The sequence below is a fragment of the Muscardinus avellanarius genome, assembly GCF_963383645.1.
Source record: "Muscardinus avellanarius genome assembly, chromosome: 2".
Lineage (NCBI taxonomy): Eukaryota > Metazoa > Chordata > Mammalia > Rodentia > Gliridae > Muscardinus > Muscardinus avellanarius.
Window position 1 is genome coordinate 193,432,389 of NC_137787.1, and position 22,495 is coordinate 193,454,883.

General features: G+C 36.8%; 1 protein-coding gene across 2 annotated transcripts in view; it reads left to right on the top strand.

The window, feature by feature from the left end:
- Positions 1 to 22,495, top strand: part of TPP2 (tripeptidyl peptidase 2) — a gene marked incomplete at both ends in the record, with an annotated part of 90,118 nt that overhangs the window by 42,032 nt on the left and 25,591 nt on the right. The window contains 11 exons of one of the 2 annotated variants that reach the window (XM_080688890.1): positions 462 to 619; positions 1,479 to 1,555; positions 3,926 to 4,032; positions 6,182 to 6,336; positions 12,159 to 12,275; positions 12,671 to 12,771; positions 13,906 to 14,002; positions 14,788 to 14,925; positions 16,309 to 16,553; positions 16,804 to 16,882; positions 18,887 to 18,925. In XM_080688890.1, the coding sequence (XP_080545016.1) occupies positions 462 to 619; positions 1,479 to 1,555; positions 3,926 to 4,032; positions 6,182 to 6,336; positions 12,159 to 12,275; positions 12,671 to 12,771; positions 13,906 to 14,002; positions 14,788 to 14,925; positions 16,309 to 16,553; positions 16,804 to 16,882; positions 18,887 to 18,925 (1,313 nt within the window). The remainder of the gene's footprint in view (positions 1 to 461; positions 620 to 1,478; positions 1,556 to 3,925; positions 4,033 to 6,181; positions 6,337 to 12,158; positions 12,276 to 12,670; positions 12,772 to 13,905; positions 14,003 to 14,787; positions 14,926 to 16,308; positions 16,554 to 16,803; positions 16,883 to 18,886; positions 18,926 to 22,495) is intronic. The other variant, XM_080688891.1, reaches the window with a different exon arrangement.

A 22,495-nucleotide genomic window follows, 5' to 3' on the forward strand; every position in this document is an offset into this window, starting at 1 on the left:
TAAAATTAATAGACTTAAGGGAACTAATAGAGAGTTGGGGCCAGAGCCACAGCAGTTCAGTTAGCATCAAAGCCCCCATTGTGTTTAAGACGGCTTTCAGACAAGAGTGGGAAGCAGAAGTAGCCAAGGAGAACTGCAGCTCAACTAGATGGAAGTACAAAGTCAGCTCTGTATACTGACCATCGTCAAGCATTTTTATCTGCATACAGTAATGTGAGCGAGTCACTGAAACTCCTTATTTTAAGGCATTTTTTGGTGAAAGTGTGAATTAGGATCTCACAATATATTAAAGTATAAGGAAGAGTCTGTGACTGTTTAACTTAAGCTATTCTTTGGATTTCCATATCTTGTGCACTTTACAATTGACCAAACTAATTTTTCTTGACAAAAGATAAAACTTTTTAAAATAGAAGGAAAGGGGGGAAAATGCTGATTTTAACTTTTGGTCTTTTCAATGCCAGAAAACTCTGAAAAAATATCCCTTCAGCTTCATTTAGCTTTAACTTCAAATTCATCTTGGGTTCAGTGTCCCAGCCATTTGGAACTCATGAATCAATGTAGACACATAAACATACGTGTGGATCCCAGAGGCTTAAGAGAAGGATTGCACTATACAGAGGTATTGACCTATCCTCCTTTTTAATTGTTTAAATGTTTCAGAGTTAAAACTAAACAATCCTAAGTGTGTTTGCATTGTATTGCTTTCTTGTTAAGAAAGTAGACGTTCCCACTTGCCAGGCTTTCCAGCTCTTCTGGCGTAGCTGTGTCCGTGTGAGCAGCCAGCCCTCTAAGAATAGAATGCTGCATCTGGTGTGATGGAAGCAAGGGAAGGAAGCAGAAGGGCATGGCCTGTTCATTAGGCCTCCCTCTATCGTCAGTTACTCCAGCCAGCCAGGCATGGTGGCACACGCCTGCCTGCAATCCCAGTACTTGAGAGGCTGAGGCAGAAGGATCACAGGTTTGAAGCCAGCCTCAGCAACTTAGCAAAGCCCTCAGGACTAATTGAGACCCTGTTTCTAAACTTAAAAAAGGGGGGAATGGAGGTCTGTCTTGTAGGTATAATGCGCCTGAGTTCAATTCCAGTAACACACACACACACACACACACACACACACACACACGCACGTATGCACACACAGACACATGTTTTAAAATACTTGGTAATTGTACGTAACAGAATTAGTATCACAGTATCTATAATACTAGGTTGAGCTACTTTGCATTTAAGAGTCATTAAAATGCACTTATTTTATACTTGTCTCATTTCCTCATAGGTCTCAATTAGTCAAGATTTTTATGTATAGATTTGTTTGGACTTTTTGCTATTAATTTGTAACTCAGTGACTAGTGTTGCCTTATAATTAGAACCTTTCAGTTTTAAGGCTTGGTTAATTTATATTGTGAGGGGATTATCCCTTTTTATTTTCTGTTTTACGAGTTTGTTTATAGATACTGAAACTTCCCATTCTCTTTTCAAGGTATGTGGTTATGACATAGCATCCCCTAATGCAGGTCCTCTGTTCAGAGTTCCAATCACCGCAGTGATAGCAGCAAAGTAAGTAAGAGGTTGTTTGTAGTGTACAGATATATCTGAGTTGTCAATGGCTAATTGTGGAATACTGCTGACTTTTAAAGGAATACTCGGCCAGAATCAGGTAGAAAGAATTTAGTCTTGGATCTGCTCCTTGCTTGAATTTTTAGGTGGTACATAGTCAGCCGTGCCACTCCCCGTTAGCCATGAGAACAGTTGGTAACCCTGGCATCCTCCTCCCTGAACTAAAGCCACTTCCACCAGGGCTACTGGTGACCTCCATGTTGCCCTGTGAAAAGGCCAGCTGAGCCTTAGTCTACCTGGTCCCTCCACATTCCTTGACAGTGTTACTGTACCCTCTTGCACCTCCGGCTTTCTTGGCTCCCTGTGTCTGGAATTAATCTCTTCTTTGGGCTCTTCCACTTTGCTAGTCACCTTCTGTTTCCAGGCTCAAACTTTTCCATCTTGTCAGCCCTGGAACTAGTAGACTCAATTTGATCATATTACTTTCTGCTTAAAATATAAAAGTAGTACCTGTAAATATCAAGTTCAGTCTCCTTAGAATAGCAAATGATGTCCTATCACAATAATAGCCCCATGCTGGTGCTGCCTGCCATTCTGTATGCCTTTTGTAAATGTTGTACATGTTAGACAGCTTTCTGCTCTGGCACACCGAGGTTCCTCAGGCTCTGTATGTATCCACAACCCATTTTGCTTCATGCGCCTCTCTTAAGTGACCGTGCTCGCTCCTGGCCGTCTAAAGTGAAGGAGTCCCTTCTTTGTGCATCATGAACTTTTTATATGCCTCTGGACAAACTTTATTCAGTATGTATTCAGTTTTTTTATTTAATTATTTTCTCTCTGACTGTGAACCCTCTGAAGGCACAGTGGCTAGACCTTACTCCATCCCATATGGAGCCCATTACACAGATATACAAAACAAAACAGATAAGTAGATGAAAGGGTAAGATTGAGATTATGGAAGTTCTGAAAAAAGTGAAAGTTCCAAATTAATAGTTCATATTATGTTAGTTGCTCAGGTAGATATTAAGTATGCAACAAGTCAGCCCATAAAGTACATAGGATGAAATTGAGGAGGTTAAATTTTAAAAGTAGCAGACATAGGAGTTGGGCGTGGTGGCAAACACTTGTAATCCCAGCACTTAGGAGGCTAAGACAGGAGGATCGCAGATTCACAGTCAGCCTCAGCTACTTATACTCTGTTTCAAAATAAAAAATAGAGCTGGGGGTATAGCTTGGAATACCCCCTGGGTTCCATCCACAGGATCACAAAAGAAAAAAAGGAGCATACATGTGGGAAAATTGTACAACAATTCAGTCATGTATTCCCTGGAAGTGCAGTGGGAATTTCAACAAGGCAACATATAGTTTTGACAATCAGCTGATAACATCTCCTTTAGGAATCTTCCACAGGCTCCTTTGAATAAGCCAAGAATTCATCTGTTTCCCCTAATAATTCCTTTCTAACTGGAGCTTACTTTGTTAAATGTTTCCTAATGGTGTTTCTCCACTAGTCTGTCTAGGACAAAGAATCATATTTTACTCGTTCCATTTCTAGCTGTGAATAACAGTGACTTATATATGATAGACACTTATTAAATGTTTATCATATGGACAGGAATTTGACTTTAGCTTATACTTTGTTTTCATAGCAGTAGTTATACATTTGCTCTTTGTTTCTTTAGTTTATTATCAGCTTGTGGGAGAATTTTGAAACCACAGAGGGGTTAACACAATGCCAGTTTCATTCGTAGCTATGAGGCAGCATTGGTAACAGAAAACATTACCTGCTATTTTAATATCTAGGGCCCAGTATAGTCCAGAATTGGGTAATTAGTGGATTCTATGAATGTTGCAGAGTTTCTTTAACAAAAAAAGAATATGTACTTTTTATAATGTGTGTATATACATTATAAATTATAAAATAGAGAAGTAAAATTGTCTCTACCCTGTATCTCTGATACTTTTTTTTTTTTTTTTTTTTTTTTTTTTTTTTTTTGGTGGTATTGGGGTTCCTGGAAGCCCTTCTACCTCCAGGCTACACTCCCAGGCATATTTTATACTTTTTTATTTTTGGAAACAGGGTCTCTTAAGCCAGCGAGGCTGGCTTTGAACCTGCGCGATCCTCCTGTCTCCACCTCCCAAGCACAGGGATTACAAGCGTGCGCCACCACACCCGGCTCTGATACCTATTTTTAAATGAGATAATATTGTGCTTACTCTTCAGCTTGTAACAACTCCTAATACTTATTTCTAACGAAGTACTCTCTCGTATTTTCTGGACAAAATCTAGAGTGCCGCTAGTTTTATTGTAAATATGTAGCTATTTTTATGAAGTATCACATTTACTCATTTATTTTTGTTAATTTTCAGAGTGAATGAGTCATCTCATTATGATCTAGCCTTTGCGGATGTACATTTTAAACCCGGTCAGATTCGAAGGCACTTTGTTGAGGTTCCTGAAGGTGCTACATGGGCTGGTAAGTAAAATTCATCTGTCTGGCCACTTACCTTTCATACATTCCATCTCTAATGAGTATGTGTCACAGATTTATGACCCAATTTAAAGTAGCAGCAACATGTTTGAATGCTTTAGGATGTGGGCCTTTTGTTGTGGGCCATTAAAAATAGCTTATATTTGAGTTCAGAATGCATTTCTGTACTTATATGCAAATATAGGTATATCTCTACTGAGAGTTTGTTAAAAATGAAATCACATATGTGAATCCTGGTTTAAAAAGCTCATGCTGATGGGTGATCTTTGTGGTTTCTCCATACTGTCTTCTGATCTTTTGCCTAAATGCAGTCTATCTCTTGATATCACAGTAATATGACGTCTTTCTTTGTATGAGGCTTTTCTTGTTTTATATAACTAGGTAAGGGTAAAATAATAAATAGCAAAAGCTGCAAGTTATATCAATACATTGAAGTAGGATCCTATATCTGTATCCTGTTAGATTGCCCTCTGGTTATAGTGGAGCTCTGACAGCACTGATGGCCTTCAGATGACAGTCAAGCATTGCACTGGACTCATCTCTAAACATTTGTATATACCATCTCTTGTTCCCAGTCTTTTGCTGAGGTTTAGGATGGTAGGCTACATAGAGGACTGCTTCTAGAGGCCTTTTCTCCTAGGAGGTGCTTTGGGAGCTTCTGGTCCAAACCCTTGACTGACTTGTTGATTAAGAGAACTTGGATAAGAGGGAGGCGGCACTGAGGAGTAGACAGGCTCGGCTTCAGAGACCGACGAGTCGGCTGGAACCCAGGGTCTGCAATACCCTAAGGGTCACTAGGAGCAGGTTGCCTAATTATCTGAACTTCTGACTAATATCATTTACACTTTCCTGTAAAGATCACAAATTTTACAAAGTACCTGGTACGTAGCTTGTCCATGTTAAGATTACAATCATACACTTGACAATTCACCTGGTGGTCAGAGTATTGAATACCTTGAGAGTACCATTCACATAGGACCCCTTTAAGTTATACAGCTCAAGCTTTGGATAGAATGTACACTAATAATAGTAAAGAATAAAAATCTGAATTTAATTCTGCCTTAGTGGTAAATATAATACCCTAGTTGTAATTTATTTGGGTTGGTGTTAAAAATAATTTTCTTATTTTTGAAAAGTCATTGAATGGTCTGAAAGTATCTCAGAACATTTTATAGAGTTAGATTAGAAATGTACTACAAATGAGCCTGCCATGGTGGTGCCTGCCTATAATTCCAGTACTTTGGGAGGCTGAGGCAGGAGAATCACATGTTCAAGTCCAGCTTCAGTAAAATAGCAAGACGTTTAACAACCTAATGAGATCCTGTTTTGAGGGTATATTTTGGAGGGGTATTTTTGCCCCTGGGTTCAATCCCTAATAACTACTCCCCCCCAATAAGAAAGAAAAGAAAGGAAAAGAAAGGAAAGGAAAGAAGGAAGGAAGAAAGGAAGGGAGAAATTGAAAGTGGTTTTGGTTTCAAATAGTTAGGAAAATACTGTCATATCACTAGATTTTGTGCTTTTAGCAATAAATAAGCCTGGCTTCAGTTCCCTTGAGCATAGGTTTCTTTAGATATGCTGCCCATTTTGCCTTACAACGATTTGGGCTTACTTCCAACTCTATTTCACAGTAAAGCTGGTCAGGTAGGGTTCTGATGGTTATACTTACCAGAAGTAAACAAAACACAGACCAAGAGGGACAGAAGAAAGTTGAAGAAGCTATCAATGAAGTTGAGTGAATACTCATGGAATTTAAGCAAGAGAAATAGCAGTTTCAAAAATTATAATCTTCTTTGTCAGGAATTGTTTGGTTTTCAGCTAAAAGCAAAGGAAAGGAGAGATTCTTTTAAAGGTGTCTGATGAGGATAATTTGTACATCTACAGATGGCTTACTGCTCTTTCCTGGTGTCTGCATCTTCGTGGTTATTTATTTTAATACAAGTTTACTTGCTACAGAATATCTACTACCTTTCTGGCTTCATTAATATTCTGTTGCTTTGTTGTTAAGGGGGTTATGTGGGTTTCAGCTTAACATTCTTGGTATATTATTCCCTAAGCAAGTATACATTATTAAAAACCACCTTATAAACCTTTTAACTCTTACTGGTTAAAACTTTGCTTTTCCTTCTTATTTTAGAAGTTACAGTGTGTTCGTGTTCTTCTGAGGTATCAGCCAAGTTTGTTCTCCACGCAGTACAGCTTGTGAAGCAAAGAGCATACCGAAGTCATGAATTCTATAAGTTTTGTTCCCTTCCAGAAAAAGGAACACTGACTGAAGCTTTTCCTGTCCTAGTAAGTTTAATTAAGAGGTTGAAAAGCAAAAAACTTTTCAGTATGAGCCAAGACTGAAGTATTTAATTTGACATCATAGTTCATACCCAGAGCATATTAAGACTTCATATTTTGTTCATGCTAAATAAATGGAGTGAGAAGATAGTCTAATTAGGGTACTTCAAACCAAGTCTTGGAGGTAAATATTCATCTCTTTTTAGCTCTGGAACAGTTTAGTCAAAGAAAATGCTAATCTGGTAAGTTCTGACAGTTCACAATTTGGTTTATGAGATTGCTTCCTCATCAGGTAGTAGATCACTGAAGTTATTAATACCCTATTGTTCATGCAAGCTAACAGGATTAAAAATGATAGAATAGAGGAAGGCAGAGCATGTTCCATTGCTCCATGACTTGGAGTTGAAACAGTAAGAATAATGCATCTTGGCAAGAGAAGAAAAGCAGTTAAAACTTAACAGAGGAAAGACGGTCTGCTCTTAGATGAAGCAGAAGCTGCACAAGGAGCAGAAGTCATCTCTCAACTGATGAGTGGAGAGCTGAGGCAGAGCCATCTTGAGCCTACACATTCATAATGAACTGCAATTAAAAATTGACAGCATATGCAGAAAATGACACTAAAACATGGAGATTGAACAATATACTGTTGATCACTCTGGATCATAGAAGAAATCAGGGGAAAAACTTAAAAATTCTTAGAATCAAATGAAAATGAAGATATAGCTTACCAAAATTTTTGAGATACAACAAAGGCAGTATTAAAAAAAAAATTTATAATGCCGCATACTTACATTAAAAAAGATTCCAAATAACCAATTTAATGAAACATCTCAAGGCCCTAGAAAACCAGGAACTAACTCTAAAGCCAGTAGAAGGCAGGATCTAATTAAAATATATAAAAAATAGAGAATAAAAAACAACACAAAGGACTAATTAAATAAAAGCTTGGGTTTTTTTTTTTTGAAAATATAAACAAGATTAATAAACTCTTAGCCAACCTAACCAAAAGAAGGAAATGCACCCAAATTAGTAAAATAAGAGGTAACTTAAACATATTACCCACATCAGTACAGAAATCCAGATGATCATTAGGAACTATTTTGAAAATTTATATTCTGATAAATTAGAAATTCTAGAAGAAATTAACAAGCTTCTAGACACATGGTTCTAAACTGAACCAAGAGGATATAGAAAACCTAAACAAACCAGTAACAAGACATTCAATAGGTAATAAAAAGTCTTCTAACAAAAGCGCAGGACAAAATTCCCAGCTGAATTCTATAAGCCCTTCAAAGAAGAACTAAGTCCAAAGCTCCTCAATTTTTCAAGAATTTGGAAAGGCCTGGAATGCTTTGAGACACATTCTGTGAAGCCAGTATCACCTTCTTACCAAGACTGAAAAAGCCTCAAGGAAAGAAAATTACAAATCAGTATTCTTGATGAACATAGTTCTTAATAAAAATATGAGTAATTTGCTTTAAAAGCCACATCAAGAAGATTGTACACCATGACCAACCAAGTCGTTTTTATTCCAGGCATACAAGGTTAGTTCAAGAGAGTTAAGAAAATGCGTAATTCATCACATAAACAGAACCAGTGATAAAAATTACATGATTTTTTTTTTTTTTTTTTTTGGTGGTGCTGGGGTCCTAGAAGCCCTTCTACCTCCGGGCTACACTCCCAGACCTATTTTTTTATATATATTTTTATTTGGAAACAGGATCTCTTAAGCCAGCAAGGCTGGCTTCTAACCTGTGCGATCCTCCTGTCTCTGCCTCCCAAGCACGGGAATTACAAGCGTGCGCCACCATGCCCGGCTACATGATTATTTTAATGCAGAAAACACATTTGACAAAATTCAACACCCATTTATGTAAATACATTGAAGAAATTAGGAAAGGAAGGAACTTGCCTCAACATTGTAAAGGTAATATTCGATAAACTCAAAGCCAACATCATGCTGAACTGTGGAAAAAACTGAAAGCATTTTGTCTAAAATTAGAAACAAGCCAACATGCCCACTATCACCATTCTTATTAAATATAGCTCTTGAAATCAGCTACAGCAATTCCACAAGAAAAGGAAATTAAAGGGATATAAATTGGAAAAAAGAAGTGAAATTACCTGTTTGCAAATGACATGATTCCATATATAGAAGACCCCAGAAAATCAGAAGAGTTCTAGAACTGATCCACAATTCAGCAAAGTAGTCATATACAGAATCAAATTTAAAAAAAAATCAGTGGTATTTCTATATAATACACCTTCCAAAAATCCACTGAAAAATCTGGAAAAAAATACCATTGACAATAATCTCAAAAAAAAAAAAAAAAATTACGGGTCAATCTAGCCAAGAAGGTAAAAGACCTCTACAATGAAAATTATAGACTGAAGAAAGAAATTGGAGACCTTAGAAGACCGAAAGACCTCTTGTGTTCTTAGGCAGTATAAAATTGTCAAAATGACCATTCTACCAAAAGCATTCTATAGATTCAGTGTAATCCCTGTTAAAATAACCGATATCATTTCTCACAGCTTGAAAAAACTAGTCCTCAAATTCATATAGAAGAATAGATTGTAATAAACAAATCCTGAGCTATAACAACCAATCAGGAAGCATCGTAATACTTGATTTCAAATTTTACTACAGTGTGGGGCATGGTTGTGCATGCCTATAATCCCAGTATTTGAGAGGTGGAAACAGGAGTGTTGAGGGTTTGAGATTAGCTTCAGTGACATAAGACCCTGTTTGAGAATTTAAAAAAATAGAGCTGAGGGTATAGCTCAAAGATAGAATGCTCCTTGTTTCAATCCCCGGTACTAGAGAGCTATATTAACAAAAACAGCAGGGTATTTGCACAAAAACAGACATACAGATCTTAGAAGATACAGAAAAAAAAATACACTTACAGCTGGTTGATTTTTTTTTACATAGGTGCCAAAAATATATACTGGAGAAAAAACCTTTTAATAAATGGTGTTAGGAAAACCGGATATCTGTATATAAGGAAAAAGAAATTAGCTGTCTCTCACCATGTACGGTAGTCAACTCAAGATGAATCAAAGACTTAGAAATTAAACCAAAAACTTCGCAATTGCTGGAAGAAAATACAGGAACATCTCTCCCTCGTATAGGCAATGGTAGAGACTTACTCAGCAAGACTCCCAAAGCACAGGAAATAAAATAATCAATAAATGGTCTGCAATTATATTTTAAAAGCTGTGCAGTGAAGGATACAGTCAAGATTCTGAAAAGAGAACCTACAGATTTGGAGAAAAATCTTTGCCAACTTTTCCTCTGATAGAGGACTAAACCTAGAATGAAGAACTCAACACCAAAAACCAAATAACCCAACTAAAAAGTGGGCTGTTGAATAGATACTTCTCAAAAGCAGAAATACAAATGGCCAAGAACTGTATGAAAAAGAGACATCATTGGCACTCAGGGATATGCAAATCAAATCTACCCTGAGATGCCATCTAACTCCAGTTAGAAGGGCAGTCTTGAAGAATACAAGCAACACTAAATGCTTTCGAGGGTGTGGGGGAAATAGGAACTGTTATATAATGTTCTGGGATTGTAGATTAGTACAAGTGCTCTGGAGATCAATACAGAGGTTCCTCAGAAGACTAAGAATAGAATTACCATATGACCCAGTCCTATCACTCCTCAGTATCTTTCCAAAACTAAGTTAAAATACTGCACTGATACATGCATACTCGTATTTATAGCAACACTGTTGATAATAGCCAAATTATGGAACCAACCTGGATGTTCATCAACAGATGAGTGGGTAATGAAAATGTGCACAAAATGGAATTTTAATCAGCCATGAAGAACAAAATTATGTCATTTACAGGAAAACTAGTGGAACCAGAGAATATTATCCTTAAATCTGCTAGTCTCAGAAAGTTCAAGAGCATACAGTTTTTTTCATATATGCAAACTAGAATGAAAATAGGAAATAAAAGAGACTTCTGAAAATTGAAAGAAACCAGTGGTGTGGGAAAAAAATGTAGGACAATTTACAGGTGAAACTGCTACCCCTTCTTGTCTTAAGTTCTCCTCCACATGGCAGATTTCCACTCTTAGCTGTATTGTTAAAAATGAAAACTAGTAGCTGGGCATGGCGGCACACACTTGTAATCCCAGCACTTGTGAGTCTGAGACAGGAGGATTATGCGGGTTCAAAGCCAGCCTCAGCAGCTTAGTGAGGCTCTCAGCAACTTAGTGAAACCCTGTTTCCAAATAAAATATAAAATAGGTCTGGGAGTGTACCCTGGAGGTAGAAGGCCCCTGGGTTCCATCCCCAGTTCTCACACACACACACACACACACACACACACACACACAAAGAAAACCTTCTAAAGGTAGATACGCCTACGTTCTTTTACACCTGCTATTTTGTGTTCAGTTCATTGTATATCTTTCCCATATCTCTCCTGTTTCTGCTACTTTTATGTCCTTGTGTCAGTGCTACATGATTGTGTGTGTGTGTGTGTGTGTGTGTGTGTGTGAGAGAGAGAGAGAGAGAGAGAGAGGCGCACACACGCGCACACATACACACGGGATTGAACGAGAGAGACAGACAGACAGACAGACAGACAGACAGACAGAGACTGGAGATAGAACTCAGGCATTCTACCTCCAAGCTACACCCTGAAACCCTTTCTCTTTTTTTGTGGTAATGGGGATGGAACCCAGGGGCATTCTACCTCCGAACTACACCCTCAGCCCTATTTTTTATTCTTTATTTTGAAACAGGGTCTCACTGAGTTACAAAGGGCCTCACTAAGTAGCTGAGACTGCCAACCCGGATACTCCTGTCTCAGCCTCCCAAATGCTGGGATTATAAACATGCACCACCAAGCTTGGCTCCTCAGCCCATTTTATTTTGATTTGGAAACAGGGTTTCACTAGGTTGCTGCGAGTCTCACTGCTTATTGAAGCTGTCTTTGAACCTGTAATCTTCTTTCTCGGCCTTCCAAGTCCTGGGATTACAAACATGTGCCCCCACGCCAGGCTCATTTTTTTAGAACTTTCTAATGCACTTGATTACTAGAAAACTGGGAATTGATCCACCATACAATCCAGCTACACTACTCCTAGGTATATTTCCAAAGACATTAAAATCAGAATATTATAGGAATACATGCATATCCATGTTTATAGCAGCACAATTCACAACAGCCAAATCATATCCATCAACAGATAAATGGTTTACAAAATTATGGAGAACACACATAATGGAATTCTACTCAGCAATGAAGAAGAAAATTCTGTCATTGCAGGAAAATGGGTAAATCTGAAGAATTTTATGTTAAATAAGATTAGCCAGTCACAGAAAGTGAAGGGTCATAAGTTTTCTGAGCTTAGTCAGGATAAAAGAGAGACTTTAGACAATGGAAGAGAAGCCCCAGTGGAGCAGTGGGGAGGGTCCAGAGGAGGCTGGGGGGGCACCAACCAAGGGAATCCTGATGCTGAAATTACGGGTGTGAAGTCACCAGTGCCCGTCTCAGGATCACATGTGGGGTGCGGAGGGGCCGGGGGGCTCCTGAGTCCTGTGCTCCTGCAGTCTCCATCACTTTGCACCGCATCATGATGCAAGCCTGCAGTGCGCCCGTACAGGTGTAGCATTATGAATATTTAAATGCCTACACCCATTTATGCAGTTATGATTTGTCTGACACCTAGCATAAATGATACAAGTTCTTTGAGCGTTCTTGATACAAATAAAGAAATTGCTCTGAGACAACTAATAGTTATATTTTTAATTTGAGGAAAAATAGGAAAGGGGTTTATATACTTTCATTCTTTGTATTTGCAGGGTGGGAAAGCAATTGAATTTTGTATTGCTCGCTGGTGGGCAAGTCTCAGCGATGTCAACATTGATTACACCATTTCTTTTCATGGCATAGTATGTACTGCTCCTCAGTTAAACATTGTAAGTACTATGACATTTTCATTGTTTTTAATGTCTTTTATTTGTGTTACTTTAAAATAATTTTCATGTTTAGATTTAAACCTTAATGGGGAAATTACTTATGATTCTGAAAATAATAGAGCTTTGTGTAATCCCTGCTACTTGGGTGGCTGAGGCAGGAGGACAGCAAATTCATGCTCAGACTTGGCAACTTGATGATACCCTGTTTCAAAATAAAAATAAAATGGCTTGAGTATGTAGCTCAGGGATAAAGTGCCCCTGAGTTTAATCCCCACTCTCAGAAAAAATAAAAGGAAATAATGCTCTTTGTTGATAGGTGTTTATAAAGTTTACATTAGATATATTTGTTTTAGAGTCAAAGTTTGAGAAACTAATTTGGCAAATATTCTTCGTAGCATGCATCAGAAGGAATCAACCGTTTTGATGTTCAGTCTTCCCTAAAGTATGAAGATCTGGCTCCCTGCATAACTTTGAAGAGCTGGGTCCAAACACTACGGTATCATTCAATATTATACGGGATCCAGTGTTAATTGGGGGGAGGGTCTCATACTTTTTGGGAAAGTCTTTTTTTTTTTATGCCATGTGAATGCTGAAGATCAAGAGCCAGTTTGATGACTTCACAGCTTAGGAACTTCTCTGTGTTCTCTGAGGGAAGCCCCACAACAGCTTCTGTCTCATTTCACCTGACTGGTGAAGGCTCTTAGGACATAGAATAGTTGATCCCAGCAAACAGCAGCAATTCTCTGATTTTATTCTGTGAATCCTTCCAGTCACTTTTAGAAATTGCAGTGCTGGCAAGCTCCCTTGATGGTAGATTCTTAAGTCGTGAGGAGGATCACAGGTTTGTGTCCAGCCTCACCTACTTAGTGAGACCCTGTTTCAAAATAAAGAATTAAAAAAAAAAATGGGGCTGAGGGTGTAGCTCGGTGGTAGAATGTCCCTGGGTTCAATCCCTAGTATCATCAAAAGAAAGAAAACACTATTTGGTTTATACTATCTTAAAAGGTATCTAAAAGGTACCTACGCACATTACATATCTATACTATGCTATCCAGAGATTATCTCTGTTAACATGTTACAAAAATGGGATAATACATGATTAATAAATTTTACTGACATTTTTAACTGTATTAAAAACATAATTCTCCTCAGTGTTCTTTGTAATAAATCTGTGCTTTTTAACTTGCTTTAGAGAAAAAAGATTAAATGCTATTTGCTGGGTTGGATCAAGGACTGGGTGTGGCACTGGCACATGTAAAGCCCTGGCAGGGCTGGTATGGCTTATGATCTGTGTGGTGCCAGGTGGCACAGGGCACACAAACCAGATCCTGTCCTTCAATACTACTAGTGATTTTCACCCTATATATTGGGATATGCTTGTGCTGAGAGCTATTTATAACATTTAAATTTTTTTTCATGAGAAGATGGTCTTTGTAATATTTGTTATAAAACTTAAACTATAACTATGATTTAGGTAATAATTATATGTTAATGAGTAAAATATTATGGTATTGCTGAAAAAAAAAGCTTTTAGGAATGCTCATCCGTTTAAGCTAAAGATTTTATTGCTTACGTTTTGTCTCATTAATGAACTCTTGAATCAATCAGTTAAACAGTTGCTTCATTCCAGCCCAGTGAGTTCAAAAACAAAACCTTTAGGATCAAGAGATGTCTTGCCAAATAATCGTCAACTGTATGAGTTGGTCCTGACTTACAACTTTCATCAAGTAAGTGTTTGCTTAGTAAAGTATACCATATGATGAACGTTTGTGTTTTATGAATCATAAAATCAGATATTTGTATTCTATGAAATGGAATCATATAATATGAAATTGCTAGTTAAGAGCATTAACTTTTTACTTTGAAATTACTCTTAGGAAATTATGGTTCCTAGTACATCTAAGTACTATTTTGTATGAAGTCACAAAGTATAATTTAGAGCTGGTCTGGCCTTTGAACCTTAGTTTTTAGTAATCAGCAATACCTGTCCAATAATGCCATCTGACCCAGGGATGGTTAGATGTCTTGGAGTGCCCATTCCTTCTGCTTATGACACAGGGCATCGATTGCTTTCTGTGAAAGAGGCATCAGAAGAGTGAGACATCCAAGGAGTTTCTAGGGAGATGAGTAACAAAAGTAAATGAGATTATAAATAATCAGTTTTTTAGGTTCAGTCTATTTCAGTGAAACAGTTATTAAAGCATAATATACATTTGCTTTTAATGTTAGGAAGATAATAGATTTCAGTGAATTTTCACATTTCAATTTTATAAATTAAAGGTCTTAAGGAACATATATTGCTTTATTAATGCATTCATATAGCTCTGATTGTAATTTTACAAGCGTGTAAACAAGTGTTTTTACCATGAAAATACTAGCCATTTTGCATTTTCAGAATTTTTACAATAAAGTATTTTGAATACTTTTAAATGAAAATGTCAATACCAGTATTAATAATCTAGATCAGAAATCATATATAAAATACATCAAGTAATATTCTTATTTTTTATAGCCCAAGAGTGGAGAAGTAACTCCAAGCTGCCCACTTCTTTGTGAATTGTTATATGAATCAGAATTTGACAGCCAACTGTGGATTATTTTTGACCAGAACAAAAGACAGATGGGTTCAGGTGATGCCTATCCACATCAGGTATAAAATTGGCAGTGATTTCAGAACTAACAGAAGCTATTTGATGAACGAATAAATCCTTGATTTATTATTATTGTAGTATACATATTTTCTAAAGATAACATTGTTTTGTGTTTTACAAACCACAAGAAGCACCTTTTTATTGTAATTGTGAAGAACAGGCTATGATAACTTCTCCACTGTGCACTTGAGCTAATCATGTTTGGGATTAGACGAGGACAAGAGTAATGCTTACAGACACTGACTAGCAAAACTTTTTTTTGCTGGGCATCGTGGCGCATGCTTGTAATCCTAGCATTTGGGAGGCTGAGACGGAGGATCACGGTTCATGGACAGCCTCAGCTAATAAAGAATAAAAACTAGGGCTGGGGTATAGCTCAGAGATGGAATGCTCCTGGGTTCCATCCCCAGTACCACCAAAAAAAAGAAAAAAGTTTTTCCCCAAGATGTGGGGGGGTGCTGGGTCTTGAGTATGCAGAGCATACTTTGCAACCAAACATCTGTGTATTCAATGGCTACTTCTGTTGTTATAAAGGAAAGTCTCTTCATCCTATAACTTAGAGAAATTTTATCTCCAATTGTAATTTCATTATAAATAAAGGAGATATTCTATAATTTTTATAATTTTATGATGAATAATGAGATTGATTTATAGAGGTTTTATCATTTTGTCACTCAAGGATACCTTTCCTCAAGTCAAGCAGAATCTCATTTCAGTACAGACTGAATTACCACAGTGACATTATTTTGGTTACTTTTTAAATCTTTTCAGAAGAAACTGCTGATATATAGTTAAGCATCTTTTCCTGAGCATGTTAGCTGTGCATTCACAATAGCTTTATATTTGTTGATCTCTATTGGCTTTCATTTTTTCTGTTTGCAAGAAAAGGGCATGACATTCTGGTTATAATGTCAAAATTATCAGAAGTCACATGTATATATGCACACATGTATTTGATTTAGAGATAATACAGCACCTCAGCATTGCTAATTTCTTGGTATTTTGTACATGTCTCAAGAGAACCAATAAACTAAAAAGTCATTGCTATTACCTGTCTAGAACAGACACTGATTTAGCTAAGAGTATGAAGAATATTCTGTTGTGGGAAGAGAAGGGCTTTGGGGTCAGACTTGACTAAAGGTCTCCTGTATTCTCCTACTTGATTCTGTGTGTGCCCTTGGGCAGACCACTTGAGGCCTCTGACCTGGTTTGCTCACCAGCACACCAGGCAGTTTGTGTGTATGTAAGTGTGTGTGGTGGCTTGCCCTTATTCTGTTCCTCCCACCTGATAAGCACACTTTAAATGGAACTGTTTTATCTTCATATTGTCATTTCAGCTTACTTATACTTAACTTTTCTCAAATATTCTTTTTCTTTTTTAGTATTCTTTGAAATTGGAGAAAGGAGACTATACAATACGACTACAGATACGTCATGAGCAGATCAGTGATTTGGACCGTCTTAAAGATCTTCCATTTATTGTCTCTCATAGATTGTCTAATACCTTGAGCCTAGATATTCATGAAAACCATAGCCTTGCACTTCTAGGAAAGAAGAAATCAACCAGTTTGACATTACCACCCAAATATAACCAGCCATTCTTTGTTACTTCCCTACCTGATGATAAGTAAGTGATGATTTTACTGATACTTAATGCCTGTCTTATACATTGGGCTTTTTCTAATGTGAGTTCATTATATTAGGCCAGATTATAGTATGCTATCATTTATCATTTTAAGCTTAAATTATTTCTTGATTTGATATTTGGAATCTTGACTGTAAGAATTAATTCAGTATGGAATTGTTCTGATGTCGTTTCCCTTAATTGTGAAACTTTCTCTTTTGTTGCTTTTTTTCCTCTTTAATTCTCTTATTAGAATACCTAAAGGGGCAGGACCTGGATGTTACCTTGCAGGATCCTTAACATTGTCAAAAACTGAACTTGGCAAGAAAGCTGTAAGTATTAGTTATTTGACACTAAAAGTACCTCTTTCAGAATTGCCATTTCTTTAAAGATAGGAATGCGTTTCAGATTGTATAAAATAAGATATCCCTAAGAGGGGAAAGGAATTTAATACTATTTTTTTTTTAGTAACTAGCAAAGATGGATTATTAATTGATCGTCTTTTAAAATGTGTCATATTTTTTAAATATTTAATGTTCTTTTTTACAAGCCTATGTATTCAGGCCCTGAACCTATCCTACTTCAGTGGCAAGTGTACTTGAGCTTCTTACAAAACTTGTGGATAGAAATCACACTTGGCTTCAATAAATGGGATGTTTAAGATCATGCTGCCGGGCGTGGTGGCGCACGCTTGTAATCCCAGCATTCGGGAGGTGGAGACTGGAGGATCGCAGTTCGTGGACAGCCTCAGCTACTTAGCAAGGCACTTCGCAACTCAGTGAGACCCTGTTTCAAAAATAAAAGGACTAAAAAATAGGGCTGAGGGTATAGCTCGGAGGTACAGTGCCCCTGAGTTCCATCCCCATAACTGCAGAAAAAAAATTAGAGGTTGCTATAGAATTTTCACCAGTGTAATCTTAATAGGAATAAATCAAATTTTATTGGGTTGCTTCTAAAAACCAATCTGAACAAATATTACTAATGAATAATATTTTTCACACCTGAACAGACCTTTCTCATTATAATCGTACCTAATTATGTAAATATATGAAGTGTTTCTTTTGCCATTGCCTTTTATAGTTTTGAATTTTTTTTTTTTTAGAAACATGTTTCTGGTTGTAATAGTTTAGAGATAAATGTTACAACTTTATTGGGACCTGTTTCGATTTTTTTCATCTGTATTTTCATAACAACTTTATTATGAGAATGGTGTTTACATAGATCAGTCACCTTTTGTCATAGTATCATTTTAGCTCAGTGCCATTAGTTATCATTTCTCTTTAGTATTAGTTCTTACAAAGTTATTATCAAAATGAATAGATCTTATATATCTTGAAAATCATGTTTATTTTTATCACTATTGAGCCAAATTCATTTATTCAGTCATTGAAGCTTAATTTTGGAATTTGTGCTTAGGAAAAGTTGTTTACCCTTGATGTTTCTTTCATGTCATTTCAGCTTAGACTACATATACATACGCACATTAGTATAATTGCAGTAAGTCAATAGTTAGTATTAGAATTCATATACGCATTAAGAAATCATACTAGTCTTTTTTTAGTAGTCTTTGTATTTCATGGGAAGCGTAGCTGCTTCCACTGTGAGACTGTAGCTATAAATTTTTCACCTAGATGACAGATGACTCTTATGAAGAGTCTATTTCCTGTGGAAAGTATAACAGAAAAAAATTGTTAGTAAAAATATGCTGTTAGCAATTCAGAAATAGTACTCCCTGGCTGTATTGTTCAGAAGCAATTCTGAAATTAAGTTTTAAGTGTGTGGGATTAACCATAGTTAAGTATAGCTAGAAAAGTAGACTTTCTTAAAAGAAAACAATAATCTAAATCTGTTAATTATAATTTTATTACATTGTTTATATAATATTTCCTCAGTAACTTTGCATTTCTTATGCTCTTGGTAGTTGGAAAGGTAATTCTTAGCTTTAGTTCTCTTTGACTTTCATAATAACCCTAAATTATGCTTATAAGCTTGCATTATTGTGATGACATCCTTTAAAAATTAGAATCTGCAGACTGTCAGCTAAATTTAATGTTTTTTAAAATGTTTTTAAACTAATGAATTTTGATCACTATGTTAGATAAAAAGCTGAAGAACATCCATCCTTAGAAGAGCATATTTGAGTGCAATTTTATTCTAAAAATTAAAATGGCAGTATGCTTTCTATAAAAGCATGCCATCCTGATCACAGACCTGACCCTTCTAAGTACTTGACACATACAAGTGGATGTAAATTGAAAGAGAATTAGACAGAGGTGGTATGTCCATCCTGTGTAGATTATGCATGTTTTCTTACAGAATGTCGTTCTAACTCCCAGGGGCAGTCTGCAGCAAAACGACAAGGAAAATTTAAAAAGGTACTGATTGTCAGTTCTTAAAAACCATATCTTAAAGCCTATTTACATATTAGTTAAACTTTTTCTGTCACTATTATAAATCTTTTTTAATCTCTCCCGTAGTCTCTTTTCTTTACATTCTGCAGTATAGTGCTCTTAGCATATCTACGAGCAGTGTTGGCATACTGCTTTTCTGAAGGTTTTTTTTTTTTCCTAACTATAAATTGCTGGAAGACCCCTCTTGTTTCTGTGTATAGAAAAGTTTTAATGCTATTTATTTCTTGCCACAGATATGATATCAAATAAAAAATTAGAAATTTTGGTTATCTACACTCTCAGAGAGATCAATGTGATATTTTAATCTTACAGGCCAAACCACTTAGTTATTTTTAACATCTAAAAGCACTTTTCAACTGGAAGATTCAATTAATAAAATATTCTAGGGTTTTGAGGTGAAGGTCTTTATACCTTGCTCTTGCATCTACCCTGGTTCTTGAAGGGCAGAGACAGAAGCAGCTCAGTGGAGGTATCAAGAACAGATCAGACCAGCTGGCAAAAGTCAAGACTTACACTGAGCATGAGCACCGCCACGTGGCCGCCCAGCTTGCCTGCAGTATAGAAAGCGGTCTTCAGAAACCGCTAGAGCCAAGTGTAACTCAGCAAAGAAAATGTCTGCTTCAGGTATATTGTAGAGAAAGGGACACGCATGGATAAAGAACAGCTGGCTCTGGTGAAGGCCGCCTGACTTAACTAAAATTTCAGTGATTTTTTTCAAGTAGGAAGTATTACAAAGGGAAAGTCAGCATTTTAAGGTATAAACAAAAAATAACTTTTATAAATTTGTAACGGGATGGAACTAGGGGATCACTAGACCATACGGTCACATAATGATCCTCACACCTAGGAATCATCTTCCTAGATAAAATGCTAAAGATCGGTATTTCCCAAGTGGATGGTTTGACCTGTTTGGGAGAATACAGACAGTATTTTAAAAACTGTAATTCTTTTTTTCTATCAATGTGTCCCTGAGTTGTCATGAAAACATTGTGATTTATTGCCTTAAAGAGAGGGGAAAGGTAATAAGTAACCCATTAATGATCAAAGACACATAGGTCATGGACAATTTTTTTCTTCATATTCTTTATTTTGGTTAACTTTTGGGGAGTGTTTTTGGATTTCGTTTGGATTAGGTTGTGAAAGGCAAGAAAGTATCGAATGAAGAAGATTAATATTATTGCATGATGGCTAATAAAACTCTGTGTAAAGAACTTGGCAAGGAAAGGAAATTCTGCCCATTTCTTCCTGTTTTCAGTGCAAGCACACAGTAAGGCTCTTAATTTAAAAACAACTAGTGTAAAACAGGTGTAGTGACGCATGCTTGTAATTCCAGCACTTGGGAGGCAGAGACAGGAGAATCGCAGCTATAGGGCCAGCCTCAACAACTTAGTAAGATCCTGTTTCAAAATAAAAGATAAAATAGGGCCAGGAGTATAGCTCAGAGGTAGAATGATCCCCAGTTTAATCCTCAGGGCCACAAAAACAAAAAATACAAAATAAAACAATTATAGGAAAATTACAAAGAAAAATATATATGTATATATCATAATACAAAATAATTTACTTTTAGCAGATCATAAGTAGCATTCAAATAGATTTTTAGTTTATATAAAACTTTAAAAATTTTCAATTTATAGTTAATAATTTTGAAACCAAGGAAGTTATATTTTTTTAACCAGAATGTAAATAGTAACTATATTATATTGCCCAGAGTAGTTACTGGCTTGGCAGATGAGTTTGAGGTTCTGAATAGTATTGTTCAATTTTTAAAAGACTTCGTGAATAGCTGGGATAATTTGTTTAACTTTCTGTTCTGTACTATGGAAAACCCCCAGCTTTTGTGTTCTGATGATGGTTCTTGGCTGTCTTTAAAATCATAACCAATATTTCTCAAGATTAATGTACAAAGTCATTTTATTATGTTGACCTTGCATTAAGTCTTTGAGAAATAAGTTGAAAAATACTTGTTGAGAAAAAGAACAAATGATCATGATAATGCAAATGAAAAATAATTCCATTTTTCTTTTGAATAGAAATTAATTAAAACTACCAGAGTTCTAATTTTTAATAATAAACTCTTATCCCAAAATATTTGGAGGATTGTACTAACATAATTGTGCTGATAATGATGGCCTTTTTTTCCCCATAAGATAAATCACAAGCTCTTCTCTTGTATTTTTAGTGATAGGTTAATCTTATATGATAGGATTTCTTCCTGTTTTTTATGGACCTTTTTTAGTTGGTTTTTATTACAAGCTAATTTTAATGGTTTTCTCATTTTAAATTCAATTCTATTTTCTATCTCCTGTACTAAAACAATAATAGCAAACGCCTTACTTCTGAATTTCAGAAAAGAAATTGTCTTCTAACACATAGGCCTCCTCCCCAGAACTGTCACACCCCTCTTAGCCTGGGAAACGAGGGAAGGAGGGCACTTTGCTGGCAGAATGAAGTGAGACTGCCAGGCAAGTGCTGTTCACATTCTATACACTGGAGGGTGAAGAGACTAGAATTGTGTTAACAGAAAGTAGATAGTAGAGGCCACTTCCTTTAATTCCTGGATACACTGTCTGTGCTCAGTAGGTGATGCTGAAGCAGTATGTTTCAGTAAGATCATGGTGGTAGGTTACTGGCTGATTTTTGCAAACACCTTACCTTGGCTTTGCCCAAGGCAGTGCCTAGCCAGAGAGTGGACCTCAGTCATGAATGGGAGGTTCCTGAAAAAGATACCCAGGAAGTAGACCTGTTTCCTCTCCCAGTCACACTTGCAGAAGCCCTCGTTGCTGGCCGGACATCAGAGGGCGAAGGGCCAGACAGCTACAGATGGATTTGTGTGGCTTCCTCCTATCAGAAGGGCTTTTTCTGCTGTAAACCACAAGGCGTTAGCAGTTATTATTTTGTGTTTTAATACTAAAAGAACTACCACAGTAGTTCCTCATATTTATTGTTGTATCATTTTCTGTCAGAAAATTGAGTTTAATTGGAAATATTGTTTAAATGAACATATTTCTGTAGCGTATGCATCTAACCATTCAGTTGGTAGGAATAGGGGCTAGCTTTGCTATTTTAGCCTCAACTTAGGTTTCGGTTACCAGTCTCACTTCTGTGATCCAAAAGAGTGTGTGCGCGTGTGCGTGTGTGTGTGTCTGTGTGTGCGTGTGTGTGTGTGTGTGTCTGTGTGTGCGTGTGTGTGTGTCTGTGTGTGCGTGTGCACGCGCACGCCATTTACACCAGCAGCCAAGCAGGAGCTGGGGCCACAGGTCCTTAGGGTATGATGATAGAGAGCTGAGAGAGCAAAAGTCAGCGCGAGGGCCAGAGCCTGCACTGGGCGAGGCCAGCCGCACCATGTGCCCAGCCGTGCCCCACCCACCTCTGAAAATGGCAGCCGCAGGACGTGGGGTTTGGAGGACATTTAAACTACAAACTGTAGTTTGAAATACTGTGAGGGGGCAGTAAAAGGTTTGGGTGCGTACGTGGGTGTGTGTGTGTGTGTTTGAACATAATTTGTTCCACTTTTAGAAACCTTGTTAATTA